At 47.2% G+C, this 24,092-nt stretch overlaps 1 protein-coding gene across 5 annotated transcripts in view; it reads right to left on the reverse strand.

The window, feature by feature from the left end:
- Positions 1-24,092, reverse strand: part of BAIAP2 (BAR/IMD domain containing adaptor protein 2) — a 143,571-nt gene that overhangs the window by 22,973 nt on the left and 96,506 nt on the right. For all 5 annotated transcript variants that reach the window (XM_044296294.1, XM_044296297.1, XM_044296296.1 and 2 more), the window contains exons 6-10: positions 21,077-21,214; positions 6,375-6,527; positions 2,240-2,479; positions 1,960-2,158; positions 1,086-1,287 (exon numbers count right to left, since the gene is read on the reverse strand). In XM_044296294.1, the coding sequence (XP_044152229.1) occupies positions 1,086-1,287; positions 1,960-2,158; positions 2,240-2,479; positions 6,375-6,527; positions 21,077-21,214 (932 nt within the window). The remainder of the gene's footprint in view (positions 1-1,085; positions 1,288-1,959; positions 2,159-2,239; positions 2,480-6,374; positions 6,528-21,076; positions 21,215-24,092) is intronic.

Consider the following 24,092-nt stretch of genomic DNA (forward strand, 5'->3'; position numbering starts at 1 on the left):
ACCCAGGATCGTGTCTCGGCTGAGACCAAAGATCTTCATCCCCAGTCTGAGCCTTCAGCCTCAGCTGGTTGACAAGCAAGCAGCCACCTCCACAACTCCAGGAAGAGCCATTCCCTGTGAGCACAACTGTGAGTACCATCCAGAGACCAGGAGAAGCAAAATTCCTCCTCAGCTAGTCAGTCCCATATACAGCAGAAGATAGACAGAGAAGAAGATATAGATTCCTGCCACGTATTACAGAGCCATAAGCAGATGACTAATCCTGCAAGAGAGCTCCAGGCACATGATAGAAGCAGAAGAGATATTGATCCCTGCCATACATTGCCAATACCTGCTGGGACCCAAGACTATTGCTGTATCTCAAGTGGATTAATGCTGCCTCCAGTAAAGACAAGTTGAATTATATTTCAAGTCTGGATCTCATTCATTACTACAGAATTCCTCAATTACTCCTACTAGCAACACACTCATTCATTGCAAGTGAGCCAGGAGTCCAGCCGTACCAAGGTAGGCGACATCGTTGACACTATACCTACTACTACACAGAGACATTATACCACTCTGGCATTCCTCACCTGGTACGTGAGTTGCAACACCGTAAAAGGGCCCTGAGACTGTACCCTGCGCACGCTGCAATTGGCGTCACAAACAAAAACTATAGACTTCATATTTTGGCGTCCGCGTAACCGTACCACGGTCCGGCTCATTGCAGTCAGGAAAAAATAAATAAAAAAAAACGTATGCAACTTGGATGGCATCTGTATTTTACGTATTTGCCATTTGTGGACTGCAAAATACATATGGCTGTGTTAATGCCCCCCTTATTAACATGAATCGGTTTACACCACCACAAGGGACCGTCCTGGGACATAAGTGACCTCCCCTGGCTATGGTTCCCTTTTCCATAAGTGCTAAAGCAGAGGGAAGGGAAAGAGTTTGGCCTGTGGCCCCCACGCTCCAGCTCTACAGTTTTTGCAAAACTACAACTACCAACGTGCCCTGACTGCAGCATTCGCCGGGGCACGCCGAGTTATGCTTTTTTCTTGGGATGTACCAAAATAAAGCCCACACTTTGAGGCCCTTACAATTTCGTCTTCTCGCTCTCTCCGTAGTGCCAGCCGTCTCTTGCTTCGGGCACCAGCAGGGTGATGTAGTCGCCATTGCTGAAGCTTAATAATGTGCTGTTGTCTCCGGCGGCATGTGAGAAGATGGCCTGCACTCGTGTCCTACCATTTCTTTCTAATCCGGCAGCCATGGAGCTGGAACGGGGCAAAGTCTTGTTCTCGGCTGCTCGAAAAAAACCAAAAAGAAGGTTTCATGATTGGTACTTATACTTTCCCTTTTTTTTTTTTATTAAAGGGGTTGTGTCACTTTATCAAATAGCATTTATTATGTAGAGAAAGTTAATTCAAATCACTTACTAATGTATTGTTATTATCCATATTACCTCCTTTGCTGGCTAGATTCATTTTTCCATCAAGTGATACACTGCCCGTTTCCATGGTTACGACCACCCTGCAATCCATCAGTGGTGGCCATGCCTGGCATTATAGGAAAAAGCACCAGCCTATGTGAGCTTTCATTGTCCTGGCCACCAGAGAGGCCGACACTTTTTCCTACAGTGTGCAAGCACGACCTCTGCTGATGGAATGCAGGGTGGTCTGTAACCATGGAAACGAGCAGTGTATAATGTGATGGAAAAATTAATCCAGCCAGCAAAGGAAGCAATATGGACAATGACAATACATTAGTAAGTGCCTTGTATTAACTTTCTCTACATAATAAATGCCACTTGCTGAAGTGATACAACCCCTTTAACTCCTTCATGACCTGGCAGCATACATCCCATACGGATGACACTCATATTGTCACCAACCACCCAGGCACATTGAGGCCATTTCAATCCCACTGGTCTCAGATCAAAACCTCATTGTTCCAACAAAAAGCGTGTCCGCTTACCCACGGTGTAGCTGTTTTTGGGTGGGACGCTCTTGCGGGCTGGGAGGGTGTTTGAGTACGAGTCGCTTATCTGCTTGTGAGGCTGAGATGGTGAAATTTTTGACTGGATTGGCTTCATGTCTCCCCAGTGCTCATAACTGCTGGGAGGTGGTCCTGTGACCCCGTTCATAATGGGCGTGCCCTCCTGTGCGGACATTCTCTGCAACATAAGGGACCAGAGTTGAAATGCATGTCTCATGCCAATGCAAAACAAGCTACGACCTAAGAAAAATCTACTTACCCCAACAAAAGGGGCGAGCTCTGGGGGCACTGGCAGTGGTTTGGCACCTGGTATAGGGTCCGATATGGAAAGACTGGATTTTGAGTTGGTCATAGGTCCGGATAATGGTCCTGATAAAATTGTACCATTGGGGCCAGTAGCCATTTGCTGCATGATCTGTAAAGCTCTGTCTGGGATCTTGTTGGGATCGACACTGGCTTGTTGCCAGGAAGGAACCTTCTGGGCCAGCAGATCCTTACCCTGAGAGGAGAAGAAGAGGGTTAGGTGGCGCACTATGGTTGCATATAAAGTATATAGCTGCATTTCTGGATATTAGGGTTTCATTGAATACGTAAAATGTGAATTATAGCCATTTTAATGAGATCTATAGGTATTTTGATTACTCTAGATTGCTCTGTCTGCACCAATTAAAGGAGCCATAAACTAGGCCAATTAGACTTTGCCCACTATGTAAATGGCGGCATCATAGGATGGCAGAGATTCCCAAGATCATGCTTGCCCACTACTAGTTTAGATGTGGACCACCAGCAAAGGTGTAGTAAAAGGTGATGAGCGAATTCCCCCACTAGATGGCGTTGACAATCTGCAGGAGAGCAGCCTGACGCTGGGAGCAACGAGGGGCTTTTCTCTTCCCCTCCCTCTTTGCAGCCAAGTGGCACTGCATCTCGCTGAGTAAGAAGCATGTGGGCAGCACAAAATGTGTGTGTGGGAGTTGGGAACAAGGCTTTCATTTTCTATTGCTCTCATTCCCCCTCCTCCTTTCCTGAGGAATAGGTGGGCTGCGAACGCTGAAAGTCAGTAGCACAGCTCTGAATGAGCCAAGCAAACAGGCCAAGAGAGGCACGTATGCACTGGCAGTGCACACAGAAAGCAGACTGGCACAGCCCTTCATAGCCATGCCCCTCAGACTGCACCATTGTAGTGGTGGTCAGAAAACAGACCAAGGATAGAGAGTAAGAGCGTATTCTATAATCCATGGATGGTGCCAGTCTATAGAACAAGACCACCCACCCTATCTATACTGCATTGCCTATATCTCAACTGGGTAACCTCTTTGGAGTGGGTGTGTGTGGGGGGCATATCTGGGACTTATTCACGCCACCTAATGTAATAGTTAGTAGCCCTGGGAACCAATACAGCCAGCAGAGGTACCCCCGGGACCTCGGGGAGCCAGCAGAGGTACCCCCGGGACCTCGGGGAGCCAGCAGAGGTACCCCCGGGACCTCGGGGAGCCAGCAGAGGTACCCCCGGGACCTCGGGGAGCCAGCAGAGGTACCCCCGGGACCTCGGGGAGCCAGCAGAGGTACCCCCGGGACCTCGGGGAGCCAGCAGAGGTACCCCCGGGACCTCGGGGAGCCAGCAGAGGTACCCCCGGGACCTCGGGGAGCCAGCAGAGGTACCCCCAGGACCTCGGGGAGCCAGCAGAGGTACCCCCAGGACCTCGGGGAGCCAGCAGAGGTACCCCCAGGACCTCGGGGAGCCAGCAGAGGTACCCCCAGGACCTCGGGGAGCCAGCAGAGGTACCCCCAGGACCTCGGGGAGCCAGCAGAGGTACCCCCAGGACCTCGGGGAGCCAGCAGAGGTACCCCCAGGACCTCGGGGAGCCAGCAGAGGTACCCCCAGGACCTCGGGGAGCCAGCAGAGGTACCCCCAGGACCTCGGGGAGCCAGCAGAGGTACCCCCAGGACCTCGGGGAGCCAGCAGAGGTACCCCCAGGACCTCGGGGAGCCAGCAGAGGTACCCCCAGGACCTCGGGGAGCCAGCAGAGGTACCCCCAGGACCTCGGGGAGCCAGCAGAGGTACCCCCAGGACCTCGGGGAGCCAGCAGAGGTACCCCCAGGACCTCGGGGAGCCAGCAGAGGTACCCCCAGGACCTCGGGGAGCCAGCAGAGGTACCCCCAGGACCTCGGGGAGCCAGCAGAGGTACCCCCAGGACCTCGGGGAGCCAGCAGAGGTACCCCCAGGACCTCGGGGAGCCAGCAGAGGTACCCCCAGGACCTCGGGGAGCCAGCAGAGGTACCCCCAGGACCTCGGGGAGCCAGCAGAGGTACCCCCAGGACCTCGGGGAGCCAGCAGAGGTACCCCCAGGACCTCGGGGAGCCAGCAGAGGTACCCCCAGGACCTCGGGGAGCCAGCAGAGGTACCCCCAGGACCTCGGGGAGCCAGCAGAGGTACCCCCAGGACCTCGGGGAGCCAGCAGAGGTACCCCCAGGACCTCGGGGAGCCAGCAGAGGTACCCCAGGACCTCGGGAGCCAGCAGAGGTACCCAGACTCGGGGAGCCAGCAGAGGTACCCCCAGGACCTCGGGGAGCCAGCAGAGGTACCCCCAGGACCTCGGGGAGCCAGCAGAGGTACCCCCAGGACCTCGGGGAGCCAGCAGAGGTACCCCCAGGACCTCGGGGAGCCAGCAGAGGTACCCCCAGGACCTCGGGGAGCCAGCAGAGGTACCCCCAGGACCTCGGGGAGCCAGCAGAGGTACCCCCAGGACCTCGGGGAGCCAGCAGAGGTACCCCCAGGACCTCGGGGAGCCAGCAGAGGTACCCCCAGGACCTCGGGGAGCCAGCAGAGGTACCCCCAGGACCTCGGGGAGCCAGCAGAGGTACCCCCAGGACCTCGGGGAGCCAGCAGAGGTACCCCCAGGACCTCGGGGAGCCAGCAGAGGTACCCCCAGGACCTCGGGGAGCCAGCAGAGGTACCCCCAGGACCTCGGGGAGCCAGCAGAGGTACCCCCAGGACCTCGGGGAGCCAGCAGAGGTACCCCCAGGACCTCGGGGAGCCAGCAGAGGTACCCCCAGGACCTCGGGGAGCCAGCAGAGGTACCCCCAGGACCTCGGGGAGCCAGCAGAGGTACCCCCAGGACCTCGGGGAGCCAGCAGAGGTACCCCCAGGACCTCGGGGAGCCAGCAGAGGTACCCCCAGGACCTCGGGGAGCCAGCAGAGGTACCCCAGGACCTCGGGGAGCCAGCAGAGGTACCTTCAAGGACATTGGGGAGCCAGCAGAGGTACCTTCAAGGACATTGGGGAGCCAGCAGAGGTACCTTCAAGGACATTGGGGAGCCAGCAGAGGTACCTTCAAGGACATTGGGGAGCCAGCAGAGGTACCTTCAAGGACATTGGGGAGCCAGCAGAGGTACCTTCAAGGACATTGGGGAGCCAGCAGAGGTACCTTCAAGGACATTGGGGAGCCAGCAGAGGTACCTTCAAGGACATTGGGGAGCCAGCAGAGGTACCTTCAAGGACATTATAGGGGAAGTAGAGGTATCCTCAGGACCTTATGGGGCCAGTTGAGGTACTGTATCCTCAGGACCTTATACTGCTATACCTGGGACTTAGAAGGCCAATATTGGTTTCTTGACTCCAAGGGAAATGTATAACTGTATCATGACATAGGAGACCAATATGACTAGGACATAGGGGCCTAATATTTATATCCCTGGGACACACAGGGCTAATATTATCCACTGATCTAGCGAGGCAATACCGACATCCCCTGGACACTAGTATCACTAGGACGTAGGCTGTCAATATTCAAAGCCCCTGGACATAATTGGCCAATATAAATAGCACTGGGACGGAGGACTAATATTGGTATCCCTGAGACCTTAATATCACTAGGACATAGGGGGCTGACATTAATATCACCAGCACATAGGTGACTAATTTTAAGGTCAATGGGACCTAGTAAAGAAGCACTAAGGGCGCTAATCTTAATATGGATTGCATTTCAAGCGTCTCTTAACGCTCTCATCCAGATGTCTCCCATCTTTTTAGCATTTTAAATGCAGTTCAGATATTCTCAGAGCTCTAGAAACGATATTAGGCTGACTACATATAACACCTATATGTACACGTATACATACAGCAGTGCTGACACTCCTGCCTATTCAGAGGGCCTTTGTAACCCCAGGTCAGATTAGGAAAACATGGCTGCCTTCTTCCAGACCTGTGCATGTATTGTGTCAGGTACTGACGGTCAGCTCCATGGAAGTGAATAGGGCTGGAGCTTCAATACCACGGGCAACCTGTGGGCAGGTGGGGGCGCTGCTTTTTGAAGAATGCAGCCATGTTTTCCTAATCCTGACAAGCCCTTAAAGGAATTTTCCCCTAGCATCTGGGTCTTTCGCCCTCTTCTCACCTTGCTGTGATAACCGACAGAGTTCTTGGCCACGGCACATTGCTTCTCCACCAGGAAGCAGTACCTCCTCCGCTCTTCCGTCAGAGCAGTCTTATACCCGTCAGATACAAAGTTCTCCAGCTCGCTCTGCTTGTTGCTGATGGCTTCAATATACTGCAGACAGAAAAATACAGAATTACCATGGCAGCTGCTGGTGGGGGGGCCACAAATCCTTGTCCATTCACTTTACCATAGGAGACACCATGAAAAATGATGAGGAACCGCTTAAATTAAACCCTCCTATTGTAATAGTGATGCTTTCCTTAAAGGGGTTTTCCCACGATCAATATTCTACAGTTTTCAAACCAGCACCTGGATCTGAATACTTTTGTAATTACATGTAATTGACAATAGTATAGCCACTGAGTTCATCAATAAAATGTAACCGTATAGCGCCACCTGCTGTTTGTTTTTTCTTAGGTCTTTGTCTGGCTCACTGAGATGGCCGCACATGCTCAGTTTCATCCTTCAGCTGCCTCCTGAGCTGTGATAGGGAGAGCTGAGACACGCCTCCTGAGCTGTGATAGGGAGAGCTGAGACACGCCTCCTGAGCTGTGATAGGGAGAGCTGAGACATGCCTCCTGAGCTGTGATAGGGAGAGCTGAGACACGCCTCCTGAGCTGTGATAGGGAGAGCTGAGACATGCTCTCCTAAGCTGTGATAGGGAGAGCTGAGACACGCCTCCTGAGCGGTGATGGGGAGAGCTGAGACACACCTGCAGCAGAAAAGACACTCCCCTTGAGCTCTCAGCTTGATATAAATCTAGCAGAGCAATGAATGGGGAGATCTCTGGATCCATGTGAGGTACAGGGCTGGTTCTAGCTTTGTTAGAAAGAGATGGTCATGTGCTATATGATGTCCGATTCCCATTATTTACGATAATCATGGGATAACCCCTTTTAAAGGGTTTGTCCCACGAAAGATAATCTACAGTTTACAAACCAGCACCTGGGTCCCGCCTATATCGAGAACGGAGCAGGGAAGATGGTGGCTAGAGGACCCCGGGTTTCTCTGGGGCCGGTCACTACCAAGCGCTCTCCCCATAGTAGTGAATGGGGGCACACTGCGCTGGTGCGGCCACCGCTCCCATTCATTTCTATGGGGCCGACGGAAATAGCCCATTTTCGGCGGCCCAATAGAAATGAATAGAGGGTGGCAGAGCATGCGCCCTCTACCACTTTTCAGGGCTTCGTTTTTCGGTGTAGATGCGGGTGGATGATCAGGATGCATCAGTTCCAATTTGTTAAGTTTTGTACACCGGACACAAAACCGCTGCAAGCTGCAGTTTTGTGTCTGGTCTGCAAAACGGAACAAACCGGACCCGGCACCAAAAACAATGTAAGTCAATGGTGCAGGATCTGTATTTTCCGATCCGTCACACATTGACTTACAATTATTTTAATGCCAGATCCAGTTTGTTCCGTTTCGAATTAATGAAACCGCATCCTAATGGAACAGATCCATCCTGGTGCACTAAATCAAACAAAAACGTTTTGCTCGAGTTTTGAGATCCTCTGCTGGAACTCAAAACCGGAATACAAAATCGCAGATGTGAAAGTAACCTTAAAGGGAACCTGTCACCTGGATTTTGGGTATAGAGCTGAGGACATGGGTTGCTAGATGGCCGCTAGCACATCCGCAATACCCAGTCCCCATAGCTCTGTGTGCTTTTATTGTGTAATAAAACAGATTTGATACATATGCAAATTAACCTAAGATGAGTCAGAGCTTGAAAATATGACTCTTCTCTGGTCACGCAAGTAAGATATGACTCTTATGTTAATTTGCATATGTATCAAATCGTTTTTTTTACAAAATGAAAGCACACAGAGCTATGGGGACTGGATATTGCAGATGTACTAGTGGTCAACTAGCAGCCCATGTCCTCAGCTCTATACCCAAAATCCAGGTGACAGGTTCCCTTTAACGTCACACTTTATGATAACAAAGACTCTAGGCAAATCCCTGAAAAACTGTGGGCAGAAATCTGAGAATTAAGATATGAGGTCACTTGTCTGATAGTAATCATATAGACTGTGGGATAGGAATGAGACAGTACGCGGTTACCATACTCCCATGGTAGCAAAAAGGGAAAACGTTTGAGAGCGGCATTGGTTATCACACTATGCATCTGCCTCTTGAAAAGCTAGTTTAAATGACAAATTAGTATTTTTTTATAGCAGGACCCACTTTTTAATTCAGAAGCAAATCGCAATATGACCTCTAGAGGGGGCTGGTGAGGCAAATGGGACAGGTGCTCAGGGTAGGGTGAGCAGGCAACATATTTAGGTACAGAGCACAGAACTGAATCTCCGTCTCGGGTGAAGGAAAACTTTGCCAATTTAAAAATGGCTGATTTTGTCCAAAAACAGTGCCACACCTGTTCACAGGACATGTCTGGTATTGCAGCTTGCCACCACTGAAGTAAATGGGTCATACCAAAACACAGCCAAGGACAGGAGTGGTGTTTTTCGGAAGAAAGCAGCTTTGTTTTTCTAATCCTGCAGGTTCATGAGTTTGGATAATAAGTCTTCATTAGTCTGAAGGAAATGAGTGCAGAGATTTTCCCGGGTCTTCCCCTGGGTGCGGACCAAGCACAGAAATCATGGAGAACATGAAGGAGCTAATTAGAAAACTCTGCACCTCCATCATGTTCCCCCAGGAATCCCAAGGAGAACAGCCGGGATGCATTTGGAAAATGAATGAAGCCGTATAACACAGGATTAAAGGGAACCTGTCACAGGGATTTTGTGTCTAGAGCTGAGGACATGGGTTGTTAGATGGCCGCTAGCACATCTGTAATACCCAGTCCCCATAGCTCTGTGTGCTTTTACTGCATAAAGAAAACAATTTGATACATACGCAAATTAACCTGAGATGAGTCCTGTCCTTGACTCATCTCAGGGACAGGACTCATCTCAGGTTAATTTGCATATGTATCAAATCGGTTTTTTTTTTACACAATAAAAGCACACAGAGCTATGGGGACTGGGTATTGCGGATGTGCTAGCGGCCATCTAGCAACCCATGTCCTCAGCCCTATACACAAAATCCCCGTGACAGGTTCCCTTTAATAAGGCTAACATCCTAGCATGCCCTTAAAGGGTTAAAAGAGAAGAACAGCTGAAGAACCACACAGCAACCACAAATTCAGGTGCTGGGGTGTCAGTACCCAATGAGTTTCCCCTCACCTTTAATCGAGAATGATTATGTTGACAACAGATGTAAAGTGTTGCATTTTTTTTTTCTTCTTTTACCCAAATTACTACCAGAAAACCATCAGCAAGTAGCTGTTGGCAGATTTATTATTTTTACTGTGTCTGCACATTGTGCAAAGTGCTTCCGTCCATTTGTCCCCTACTTATTACTACCAAATGCCGGTATATGTAAGCAAAAAGTAGCCAAAAGAAGGAGAAGGGCTGCAGAATCAGACTACAAAGGCTTTGTGTAGTCTGTAACCATGGAGACGCCTAGGTCAGCAGAGCAGCTGCAGACAATACACTAGGAGGTTTTGAAATCAAGTATAAGGGCTCATGCACACAACTGATGCGGCATCCGTTTTTTTTGGAGGATCCGTTTATTTTCTACAGATCCCTTGTAATAAATGCCTATCCTGGTCCGCAAATGTGAAAAAAAGTAGGACATGCACTATTTTTTTGCCAAAGGGAAACAATGACGACGGACGCGGAACACAAACGGAAGAACTATTACTTTTTTTTGCGGACCCATTGAAATGAGGCCGAGAAAAACATGTGCATGAGGCCTTACAATCAAGTACTCAGGTTTTCTGGAGCCTGGCTGATTACGCAAGCAATTAGAGTAAAAATGAATCCATAGCAGCAGCTGCGGACATGCTTGCTGATGGTTTCCATCAGATTTGTTTTTCACAGCAAAAAGAAGCTGTCATTCTGTGAAGGCCACCCCCATCTATGTGACCGATCTTTTCTTGGGAAAGGTGGAAGACTGCTGACGCAGCTTGTTTTACAGCGCCGGCAAAGGTTTTACCAAGCTTTACCAGGCTCCTGTATGGCAAACCTGCTTAGTTACGTTAGAGAACCCCCCCCCCCCACATCAACATGGCAGCCGGTATGCTGGGTGGCAGGTCACAGCCGAATTACACAGTAATTGGTTTTTCCATTAAGCAGGCGTCGGGGGATTCCTATTGTAGCTGATACTATACTTCTCAGATGAAGGAAGCTTTTGATGGTCGCCCCCCGCTGCGCTATGCATTATCCGGGCGGCTTGTTCAGCACAGTGCAGAGGATACAGATAGGAGAAGCTGAATTGATGCCCTGCTGTCAGTCACTGCACAATGTCATTCCCCACACGTTCCAAGACACAAGGCGTAAAGTGGGTCAGGACAAGGAACACAAGCCTCAGCTGACCCCCGTCTTATTACTGAGCCTTCCCCTTGGGTGCGGAGTATATAGGCCTCCAATTAGGAACGCTTTCTTAAATAAAATAAAAGTGTACCCTGCTGGGCTGCTGCCAGTGAATGAACTTCCAAAAACTTCCAGGAAAGCCTCTGCGGCTGGGATCACACTAGTCGGCCCTATGTAAGCTGCAGGCAATGGTGAAGCTAAGCTGAAGGGCGCGAGCAAATATGAGGTTATTGGACTCCAATGAAAAACCCAGCTTTCCCAAAAATGGAAAAGCAAAATGGCTGAATTTTTGAAGGCCACAGCAGTCCGGCTCTGGAGTTAAGGCAATTCATACTTATAGGGGTGACCTCAATATGACAACCCCTGTCTACAAACACTATTAGAGCTGGGTCCGCTACTCAGGGCAGAGCACAGCGCTGTACTGTAAGGCACATACAACCTTCTGATGGACCCTTAAAAGGAGTTGTCCCACAAATAATATTCTGGGTCTGAATATTTTTGTAATTGCGTGTAATAAAAAATGTATTATAGCCACCGAGTTATTTACTGAAATCTATCTGTATAGCGCCACCTGCTGGTTGCCCTATTTCTAATTTCTCTGTCCTGCTCACTGAGATGGACACACATGCTCAGTTCCATCCTTCAACGCACCGCCAGAGAAAGGACACGCTCCCTAAGCTGACAGCTTGAAAAATCTACTGGAGCAATGAATGGAGAGATCTCTGGATCTTTATGAGGTATAGGGCTGGTTCTAGCTTTGTTAGATTATCTATAATTTATTTTATTTTTTTACATTAATTCATTGCTTCTAAAAGGAGACTATAGACCCCTGGCAGTCCATGTGCTACCATGAGGCGCTGTAATGTACAGATGTGGTGCTCTCCATCCCTTTGACCAAAGTTGTGCTTGGTTGGTGACAACTCGCCCCACACAGCAGTTGCAGTTTCATGAACGTACCACTAGCTGGAGACAAAGAGCAGAGTTTGTCGCTGTACAGCAGCAATCAGCACAATGATTGGACAGATGGTCGCGTTCTCACCGTTAACCCAGTGACCTGGACTCCATGCGGTAGACGACCAACTACCCCATAACCCACATCCGTCAATTACTTGAAGATACTGCTAGGAGAGATGCAAATTTAATTGCCAAATAACCTGTTAGGCGGCTCTCTGCCCACCCTAAGAGGGCAACTGTGCCACCTGGTTTAATGAATATAGGCCCCTAAAGTGCCCTTACATATGTGTGGGGAACCTTCCAGAACTTTTGCAAGTAAAGCTCATGTCACTCGATGTATACCTATGGACGGCAGCTGCAGGGGTTAAACATAATTGCAGTGCGTACTGACACTGTTGCCATAATAAGGTCCACAAGTGCAGTCAGTGCTTGCTGTCAATACTGGGCTTCATTAGCTTCTGCAGTGAGAGGATTATGTGATCTGGCTAAACAGATTACACAAGCGCAGGCGCTCCTCCAGCCTCACCCGGCAGGCGCCTGGCGCACATGGCCGTAAGGAGTACATCCAAGTCACAATGGCCGCTTTTGTTTACATCACATCAAGACGGTGGTGCCTAATGAGAACAAGAGGCACGTGTCTAAAACGGTCATGGCTGCCGACTGCTAGGTTATGGGAGGTCATCAGGATAGTCTGTCCTTCTACCCTGGCAGCCAGCATGGGTCCTCCGCTCTGTTGTACTCTGGAGGACTCGACACAACCATGTATTACTTGCTTACTCATTCCTTTCTATGGGCACCTGTAGTACCACCTGTCTCCTGCAGGGGCAGAGAGCTACCCTCCCGTCATAATATCTGATCATAGCAGGCCAGGGAAGACAGACCCTCCAGGGAAGGCTTCATACTAAGTGACTGCCCAGACGAGACAACCAGCCATTATAAAACGGTCAACAAGTATTTCATTAGGAGGCCTCATGAGTTTTACTTTTACATTCAAGGGAAGAATGTACAGGTCATACACATCGTACAATGACACAAACCACAAATACAAGCCCACAGGTGGGAAGGAAAAAAAGTACTGGCTTAGTCTTTCAGGTCCTGTGGTAAAGTGAGGACTTTAAAGTCAGCAGGATCAGCCCCATTAACCCTGGTAAGGTTTGTCCTGCTGATTAAAAGGATACCCATCTTGTGAAAAAAAATTGTGGGTTTCCCAAGAAAAAACAAACAAAAAACTTAAGCTAGGTCTAACCGACGACATTTTGACGCACAACAATTTTTATAATGATAGTCTATCGTGTCGCACTGTGACATGCGACTGCGACGCATTCTGAATGGATTTTTTGTCGACTGTCGTGTCGCAGTCACGACATGTCACAGTGCGACACAATAGACCAGGGATCAGTAATGTTTGGCACTCCAGCTGTTGTGAAACTACAATTCCCAGCATGCTCATTTCTATGTGAGTTTACTATTAAGAGCAGAGCAAGTATGCATGCTGGGAGTTGTAGTTTCACAACAGCTGGAGTGCCGGAGGTTGCCTAGCTCTGCCATAGACTATCATTATAAAAATTGTTGTGCGACACTGGTGCGCCAAAATGTCGCGCGGCAAATGTTGCAGTGTAGTTGTGCCCTATCTGTCGTCGTGTAGACCTAGCCTTAATCTTTAAGCAAACGAAAGCTTCAGTGCACAAAGGGGTGGGGTGTGTCCCCTCAGATTTCCAGTGCTGGTCATGCCCCTCAGTGCATCAAAGCCCTCAGTGGCATAAAGAATAAAAGTATTTTTTCTCGGAAACGCCAAAACTGATTTTCACAAGACCGGTATCATTTTAATCAGCAGAATCAACCCTCCTACCAGGCAATATGTCTGGTCTTATACAGTCGATCCTGCTGACTGGTACCCTTTAAAATCCTCAGGACCTGAAAGATGCAGTTCATGCCCCCCCCAAAAACACCAAATGAATTACACCAGTCCTTCAAAGATCTAGTTAAAACTCCTCAGCAGTCATGTAAAAGATGGAGATCAACTATTCCATTATTGCTGCAAATACTTTTTTGCATGGATTCTCCTATCCAATATGAAATTTATTTTGCGGCAAGTACGCATTAATAGAGGCAACTGGCAATATTTCTACATATTAATATATATATTTTTAGCAAGCATTTTTCACCAGCTATAACAGACTACGTCTCGCTATCTTCTCGTTCCTGCAGAATCCCATTAGATAAACCTACATTGAATGTTTTGGGTAACTGGGTCTCATTAATTCCCGACTCTTTATAAAACTTATTTTTAGAATAACGAACTTCTTAATTGAATGCTGAAAAAGGTTGTTGGAGTCATTTAATTTTGGATAATTACTCATGAGGTATGAGGGGGGGGGGGGGGGTGAGATATTCCTAGTAACCGCCTAAATCAGAGCACCTCCCCTGCCTCTATATTCAGTAATAGCTCAAACTTTTACCATGACCTTCAGAACATCCCACCAACCTCCAGTTTGGCAGACATGTCATTCCAGAAGGTAATCACTGGGGGTCCAGGAGTGTCCTCTCCCCCCCCCCCCCAAAAGGGGTTGTCTACCTGTATCCACCAGCCTTCCTGATCTGATTACAGAAGGTCCCAACTAGGACCTTTAGCCACCACCTTGGTGCTCTCGGTAGAGCCCTCTCTCCGGCTAACACAGGTGGGTTACATGCGTTGGACACCCGATTATCTCCGTAGTCCCTGATCAGTCATGTGGAAAAGGGTTGTCCCAGTTTTTCTTGAATAAAAATGGTTAAAATAAATGTAATGTGTGGCTGAGCCAACGGTCAACTGGGGAGGAAGGGTGTCGCCAACCATCAACTGGGGGTCTCTAGGAATCTTCTCAGTGGCCGGTCAAAAAGTGGACCTTCAATTTTATCAGTGGAAACCTAGCTTTCTTGCCCCAATCAGCAGCTTTTTACAGTATCTGTAATGGCCTGATCCCAAGAAATCCCAGAAGTGAGATTCTCCTGGTTTTAGAGCTACTGACGTCAATGGAGAAATACTGAAGTATAAAAATGCCGAAACAACAAGACAAAAACAGAAAACCCACATACAAACATTGGTGCCGTTGGGAGCACAAACTAATAAATTCATGCAAAGCCGAGACCACAGACAATTCCCACCTCGTTCTTGGGATGGAGCAAGGATCAGAATTATTGCAGAGCTAAGGATCTTAAAACAAAGCCGTGCCTAAAGCCTGAAATCAATTCATTCTTAAAGAATCTGCCAGACAGATCAATGGGAATTACTGTATTTAAGTAATAATGAGGCTGCAAAGTGAGGTCCTAATAGGCTGTCTGCTCGCTCCACCTGGCACAATGATGGTCCCCTAATAGAGCAAACTTGCGGATTTTCACCGACTGCAGAAATGTGGGGGAGTGGGCAGCACATACAAAATGACCGAAGGGGTAATAAAATTAGTGCAAATTCTCTGTGTGATGCCAATCTTCTTACCCCACAAGGGGACACAATAAAAAATTTAAGAGTTTGAAGATCAGCAGCCATACATGTTCCAATTGCATTTTCTAAGCTATACCCATATGCCAAACGTTGCGTTTGGATCTGCAAATTTTTTGTTGTTGTCCCTTTTCCATATGAACATTGCCACCATAACACTACCCCCCTCGCCCTCTGCATTTGACTAGAAGGTACGGGTTGTTCCATTAGGACATACGCTACGGTGAAGGACTCCAGCTCAGCTGCATTGTCTATTGGGGTCTGTGGCACAGCCTTCCCTCCCCTTGATTTACACTTTAGCTTGGCTTGTAGGGATTAGCTGCTGGTTAAAAAGCACAAGCCCACCACAAGTCAGTGCATGGACAGCCGATCAAATTTTTTGTCCCCATAACACTTGGCGGTTGAAGGCGTCTGTGTTGGTCCCATGTTCATATGTGCCCGCGTTGCTGAGAAAAATGATGATTTAATAAAGGGCAAATGAGCCTCTGGGAGCAAAGTGGGCGTCGCTGTTACACCTAAAGGCTCTGCTCTCTCTGCAACTGCACAAGACTTGAGGAGAAGTCAGGGACAGGCTTGATCATAGTTACACTGCTTGATCCTGTCATTCAAAATGCAGAGTGCGCTGCAGTTCCAGAGAGCAGAGCCTCTAGGTGTAACGGTAACGCCCACGTTGCTCCTAGAGGCCGATTTGCATATATTAAAACATCATTTTTCTCAGCAATATGATCATGGGACCAACACAGATGCCTTCAGCTGCCAACAGCACATGTAACAGGTCAGCCAGTGTCATAGGTACAAAACTGCTGACAGATGCCCTTGGCTTTAACCTATCAAAAAATAATCCTCATGTAGAAAAAAGGAAAACCCAGAAGATTATCAGGTGAATCCTACGTATGTACTGATACTAAGGAGTGTCAACAAGAAAGGGGGGTCTTAAGACTGCATCAAGGTACCAATTAGGGTGTTACACTGTTTAAATATGGATGATAAGCCAGCGGTATAATCACTTCCTTATTACCTCCCTGGACGCCAGTTATGTATTATTCACATACAGGTCATGGGCCTTGTGCAGACGTGAGATACAAGGCGTGAGGTGGTCTACTACACCATAATACTCCACGGTATGTAGAAAGAGGGGCATTTAAGGTTAAGTAACGGTAAGCCGTTTCCACTGGTAAGAAGCTTTATCAAGCCAGAATAGAAGCCAAGTAGTACGGGATATGAAAGAATGGAGAAGACGCTGAAAAAAACCTGGTATTGCTGCTGCATTCAAGTGAAAGTGGCCAAGTTGCAATACCGCAAACAACCTTTGGAAGGGTGTGGCACTGTTTTGGCATGAAAGCAGCCAAGGTTCAAAATTGAAAGATTTCTTATCGTTATACTCTATATACAATGTTGGGTAACTTTGTAAGTACACAAAATAATTTACCTTAAAGGGACTATGCAAGAATGGGTGGTGGCGGTTTGGCAAACACCCCTCCCCCATTGGCCGGACCTCTGAAAGGAAGCTTACTTACCTGTTTCTCACTGCTGGCTCCCCGCTCCTTCTCCTCCAGGCCTGTGATGTTCCACTGCTCTCCCTTGCTATAAACATCCATTTTGACATTGCCAATCACTGTCCGTGGCCAGCGGCGCAACTTACCATAGCAGAAGACCATGCAACTGCTATGGGGCCCAGGGCAAGATGGAGCCCAGTCTTAGTTGGGATTATCTCCTCTTCTACTGGAGGTGAAAACTTGGTCAGGACTAAGGCTGCAGCTATCAGCTATTTTTGCAATCGAATATTCTATCGATTAATCGAGTACTCCAATAACAAAAAGCTAATTAAAAGAACGTTTTTCTTTATAAAAACTCATCTGCCACCCATGCCATCAGCTGCCCCCCATGCCGGCTTCCCCGTAGTGCCATCAGCTGCCCCCCATGCCGGCTTCCCCGTAGTGCCATCAGCTGCCCCTCCTAGCCATGTCCCCAGCGCCAGTACTTACCTTGCCTGTATGGGCGCCGCTCCACAGCTCCTCCATCTTCTCCGCGTGCTGCAGTGTCGTCCTGACGTTACACAGAGTCGGGTCATTGTCCGCGCTTACATACACCATGACCTGACTGTCAGGATACAGAACAGCGCGTTGCGGGCCGGCGGGTGACCACGGAGTGGTGAGTAATAGCAAGCGCTTCACATGACACAAACGAATCCTCGATGCAAAAAAATTGCAACAAGGATTTTTTCGTGTCAAATTACTCGATTCAATCGAGTAATCATTTCAGCCCTTGTCAGGACTCTACCCTCTCTAAAGGAACAACTTTTAGCAAATGAGGCAGTGGGAAAAAAATTGCCCTTCTGTCCTGTTTGGGGTCTGGTTTGATCATTGCTATGGGGCCCTTACTTCTCTATGTACACCACTGGCCGTGGCAGAGACCATGACCCCCTTATATCATGTGACCATTTGTCGTGACTAAGGGGCGCCGGTCACCACCACTGCCAGTGATTGGCTGCAGCGATGTAAAGCCATATGTTTACAACGAATGTGCCCAGTGGAGCATAGCAGACTAGGTAAGCTTCCCTTTACAGTGGAGGGAGGGGGGTTCCAACCCCCCCTATTCTTGTACAACCCCAAGTCACATTCCATATTATACTGCACAACTATGAAGGTTGCCATTGGAAACAGTCAAACTTTCAGTCAGACACACCCCTAAAAGCATTATCTGAACTCCTATAATGCAGGGTTCTCCCCAAATCACATTGCCATACAGTGCTAAGTCTAAAGACTTGAAAAAACTCCAGCGCAATACTGAGCCACTGGGAGATTTCAGCTCTGAAGCCTGAAGAATTGTGACTGCAGCTCTGGAGCATGACACACATTGTAACTCCGAATCAGTGAAATATAAGTAATGGAACACACAGTATAGCAAAGCTTCCAAACCCTTTACTTTAGAATGGTTGTATACGTAGACTAGAAAATGGTGTAGACTGTTCACCATCGACCACAGATCTCCACACTCGGCATGAAGAAGCATTTCTAGCTACCATACGGATTAACATGTGTTAAACTAGTCAATAAACATGTAAACATTGGAAGAAAGTGATTAAAAAAAAAATCCATTAAATAAAATAAGTGAACCCCCTGGGACATCCACTTCAATTCTGTCCAGTCTCAGAAAGGTCAGTTCACAGTGATTCTTCATATTCTATTCTTTAACCAGTTCAGAATCCAATTACTGTTTTTTTTTTATCCAGCAGCTAAACCCTTCTGAGCTTACGTCGTCTCACAGGAGGTAACAGAATCTAAGGAAAGTGCAAATTTTACATAAATCACATTGAGTGGGCAGCCTTGGCCAACGCGTTGACTGATGCCTTCACGAGAAGGCAAGAGCTGTCAATCATTCAGATGGCTGCTTTTAATCTTCTGCAGGCTGCATCGGGAAGCCCTCTCTGCAATGTGTCCACCTGACATCTCGCTACTGAAAAAAGTACATTTCAGTAAATGTGTTAAACGCCTTGTTCTAATCGTGCCTCCCGTCCAAACTCCTGGCATGGCTCCTCCGCATGCAAATAGCAGGCAAATGCAGACACAATAAAGGCATTGTTCACTGACGTAATCACACGACCAGATCTAGGACCACGAACACCTGTCTACGTACAACACTTCACGATATGCTTTGCCCAAGCAGACATTATAATAAAAAAACACAGCCATTCAATAATAATGAAGATTTCCCATGTGCTCTGGAAACCTAAATAAGTAGGTTCACCTTGTTTTCATGAAAATGTATTGTTAAGGTGAACTTCCATTAAGAGTAATGCAATTTCATATATTATGAAATTCGCTCACACTTCGTTTGGTGGTAAAAGGTGAATTGCGTTATGGATTCCGGACCATAACGCAATTCTATGACAGAATGCATAACGGAATGCCTTTAGAGGCATTCCATCATAATAGAAGTCTATGGGCTGCAAAACTGATCCGTCCCGTTTCAGTTATGCAGGGCAGTCCTCTTCTATTATGACAGAATGCCTCTAAAGGCATTCCTTTATGGTCCGTGGTAACGGAATCCATAACGCAATTCACCTTTTACCACCAAAAGAAGTGCGAACGAATTTCATAAGCGGAAATTTGCTCATCTCTAAATGCAATGCAAAATTCTATCTAAACTTCCTAAGCATTCATGGGTGAAATTGAAAGGGTGGAAATATTACAAATATTTATAAAAGGTTATTATTGTCAAGCAGGTTTGTAATACACCCACCCAAGAATGCTTAGGAAATGTAGTTAGTATTTAGCTCTACAATACTTCAAGGGAACTTTAAGAAAACCTTTCATAATTAGTTTATAAATTAGAAGTATACTCCTAGTTCTGATTGCGCCTCTGATCGGACAGCGAGTGTGGTGGTGCATATTGGGCTGTACACTGAAAACCGTACGATGCCCAGAGAGAACATTGCATATGTCCTATTCTACGCAATACAAATCATGCACTAAGGCATTGCCACTCCCACGTCAGATCGGCTAGTCACATAGATTTGGAGAGATACGTAAAATTACCGGCGCAAGATCTGTGGTAAGGGGTGCACACATGCAAGACACACAGCCAGACTGCTGGACAAAGTTCTTTGATTTCAACTCTCTTCTTCAGTGGTATCTCGTGATCAAACAAATCACTAAATTTTACTGTGAATTCGCCCTAAGTATTCTTGGCTAAAAAAAACAATCACCTCTGGGTACTGAGATGATGTGTTTTCAGCCAAGAATACTTAGGAAGTTTAGTTAGAATTTAGTATTACATTAAGTGTAGTGTTCACAATTAAAATCAATGATCAGTTTTCAGCTAAGAATACTTAGGCCCCTCACACGGGCGAGTATTCCGCGCGGATGCGATGCGCGAGTTGAATGCATTGCACCCGCGCTGAATCCTGACCCATTCATTTCTATGGGGCTGTGCACATGAGCGGTGATTTTCACGCATCACTTGTGCGTTGCGTGAAAAATCGCAGCATGCTCCTCTTTGTGCGTTTTTCACGTAACGCAAGCCTCATAGAAATGAATGGGGTTGCGTAAAAATCGCAAGCATCCACAAGCAAGTGCGGATGCGGTGCGATTTTCACGCACGGTTGCTAGGTGACGATCGGGATGGGGACCCGATCATTATTATTTTCCCTTATAACATGGTTATAAGGGAAAATAATAGCATTCTGAATACAGAATGCATAGTACAATAGGACTGGAGGGGTTAAAAAAATAAATAAAAATAATTTAACTCACCTTAAGCCACTTGATCGCGCAGCCTGGCATCTCTTCTGTCTTATTCTTTGCTGTGTGCAGTAAAAGGACCTGTGGTGACATCACTCCGGTCATCACATGATCCATAACCATGGTAAAAGATCATGTGATGAGGGGAGTGACGTCACCACAGGCCCTTTTCCTGCACACAGCAAAAAAAGACAGAAGTAGATGCCGGCTGCGCGATCAAATGGATTAAGGCGAGTTAAATTATTTCTTTTTAACCCCTCCAGCGCTATTTTACTATAAATTCTGTATTCAGAATGCTATTATTTTCCCTTATAACCATGTTATAAGGGAAAACAATACAATCTACAGAACACCGATCCCAAGCCCGAACTTTTGTGAAGAAGTTCGGGTTTGGGTACCAAACATGCTGATTTTTCTCACGCGCGTGCAAAACGCATTACAATGTTTTGCACTCGCTCTGAAAAATCGTGCATGTTCCCGCAACGCACCCGCACATTTTCCCGCAAGGCCCGTGTGAAAGAGGCCTTAGGGAGTTTAGTCTGAATCTTATCCAGGGACCTAGGATAAGATTCTGATGCCAATGCATCTAGTGTATGGGAACCTCACCTGCATTTCTTTGTCTGAATATTTCTGAGGGTTTTTGCTGCCTTGGCTCTTTTTCCTCAGTTTCTTCAGCTCTCCTTGACACTTCTCCAGGGCATCCCCTTTGTTCTTCTGTTCCACTTGGTATTTTTTCAGAGCAGCCTGAATGAAATGAATAAAGTTGTAACAGTTTAGCTATAATCAAATATGGATCACTTAGAAATGAAGACTTTAAAAGGGGTTGTCCAGGATAAAAAAAAAAAAAAAAAAGTGACTGCTTCTTTTGTGTATTGTGTTATCAGTTTGAAAGAGGAACACTTTAGTGGTGGACACCATAGCAGCGGCACTTTCAGCTGCAAGAAGTGATCCACATTAGGGAATTGTAATTTTAAAATTGAGAGGACACTGTAAATCCTGCACCGATTTTCCATTATTAATGGGTCACGATCTTCCGTCTGAATGGTCGAATAAGTAACCGGAAAAAAAATTCTTAAGGGTCAATGATTTCTCAGAGGTCTCAGCTATGGTTGGAGCAGATAGCGCCTTCTAATAATGACAATACTCTGTAATTACACAGGACACGGAAATTCCGGGGACAATGTGTCATCTATACGTCTTGCAACAAAGGAATGGTCAGTGCCGAGTCCGAGTCCAAGGACGGGTGAAAATAAATAAGATTTTGGAGGAAAAATAACTAACCTATAATTACAAAGCAGCTCGCTGTAAGTAGCTTAGGCCACAATAGGGCAAATACATGGCTACAAAGATTTTCCCAAGATGTGAATACTAATTTTAACAAGTGTGGAGGCTGGAGGGGAGGAAACCCGATCTAACGCTTTTCTGTGGGACCTTAAAGCGGTTGTCCGAGTGTTTGCTCAGCATAGATGATTAGTATCTGATGGGTGGAATACGACTCCTGGCTCCCCTGCCGATCATCTGTTTGAAAAGACCTCTTCCTAGGCCACGTGAGGTCACGTTCATCAGTCACATGCCTTAGAAGCAGCTTAGTCCCATTCAAGTGAATGGGGCTGAGTTGCCATACCAAGCACAACCACTATCTAATGGGCGGCGCTGTGCTTGGCAAGCTGCAAGGAGCCTGTAGCGCTCACCGAAGTACTGCAGCCTCTTCACAACAACTGATCAGCGGGGGTGCCAGGAGTCGAACCTACCCCGATCACATACTGACGACCTATCCCGAGAATAAGTCATCAGTATTAAACACTCAGACAACCCTTTTAACTGTATGGATAAGCTGTGGCTTGACCTGAAAAGGGCTGTACAGAAATATTGATGAGCTGAGACACCAATGCAAGGAGGAATGGTACAAAATTCCTCCTTAAAGGGAACCTGTCACCGGGATTGTGTGTATAGAGCTGGAGACATGGGTTGCTAGATGGCCGCTAGCACAACCGCAATACCCAGTCCCCATAGCTTTGTGTGCTTTTAATGTGTAAAAAAAACGATTTGATACATATGCAAATTAACCTGAGATGAGTCCTGTATGTGAGATGAGTCAGGGACAGGACTCATCTCAGGTTAATTTGCATATGTATCAAATCGTTTTTTTTTACACAATAAAAGCACACAGAGCTATGGGGACTGGATATTGCGGATGTGCTAGCGGCGATCTAGCAGCCCATGTCCCCAGCTCTATACACACAATCCCGGTGACAGGTTCCCTTTAAAAGGGGTATTCCCATCTCAGACAAAAAGGGGCATATCGCTAGGATATCCCCCCATTGTCTGATCGGTGTGGGTCCCAGAAATGGGAACCGCACCCATCTCTTAAACAGAGCCTTGAAAGTCACGGAGGGCACACAGCCCATGCGTGGCGGCCCTCCATTAATTTCTATGAGGCCACCGAAAACGGCCGAGCGCTGGCTCAGCCATTTCCGTCAGTCCCATAGAAATTAATGGGAGCGATGGCCGCGCAAGTACAGTGCGCCCTCGATGACTTTCAAGGCTCAGTTTACGAAACAGGCATGGGACATGCACCTATCAGACAAAGGGGGCATATCCTAGCGAAATGCACGCATTATCTGAGATGGGAATACCCCTTTAACATTATGCAAATATTATGGGTGGATGTAGGTGCTGCCAAACAGAGAAACTACTAAAAGTTATTCAAATTAAGGGTTCACTTTTTCGCCCTGAACTGTGGAGGTTTACTCCATGTGCTCAATAAAAGATGATACAAATGTTTTTTCTATAACGAGGATACTCTATCTTCGGGTACTTTCCAGATGTCACCAGGAGAAACTGATCAGTTATATATTTTTATTTTCACATGGATCCAGCATTGCAGTATTTTTTATGCCGGATCCGGCACTAATACACTTCAATCCAGCATTCCGGCAACTGATCCGGAATTTTGGATGGAGATAATACCGCAGCATGCTGCGGTATTTCCTCCGTCCAGTGACTGAACTGAAGACATCCTGAACGGATTTCTCTACATTTAGAATACATGGGGATAAAACTGATCAGTTATTTTCCGGTATAGAGGCCCTATGACGGAACTCCGTGCCAGAAAAGAAAAACGCTAGTGTTTTAAGTACCCTAAGCAAATAACACACAAACCGAATGCAATCAAATTCCGGGTAATTCTTTGCAATTGTATTTTTATCTACTTTATCCCACAAAGTATGCCACACCTGCTCACAGGCTGTGCGTGGTACTGCAGCTCAACCCCATTCACTTCAATATAGCTGAGCTGCCATACCAGAGTTTTGGTGTAGTTTTGTTGCAGCCATGTTTTTCTTACCCTGCGGGTCAAAACTGAGTTATCCACAGTATAGGTCATCAATATCAGATTTGGGGGATTGAAGCGGTATCTGTGCTCACGAGAGTGCCTCTTCCGCTTCAAACACTGCGTGTCATCTCGCTTGCAGAGGCGGTGCGGTATGATTACAACTGCTTGTCTCATCCACTTTCAATGGCACGAGCAGTTGTAATTACATTACGCTGCCTCTGCAGGTGACGCACAGTTTAACTTTGAAATGGAAACGGCTCTTGCATAAGGGCCAATACCGCTTCAAAC

The sequence above is a fragment of the Bufo gargarizans genome, chromosome 6 (assembly GCF_014858855.1).
Source record: "Bufo gargarizans isolate SCDJY-AF-19 chromosome 6, ASM1485885v1, whole genome shotgun sequence".
In the NCBI taxonomy this organism is placed as follows: Eukaryota; Metazoa; Chordata; class Amphibia; order Anura; family Bufonidae; genus Bufo; species Bufo gargarizans.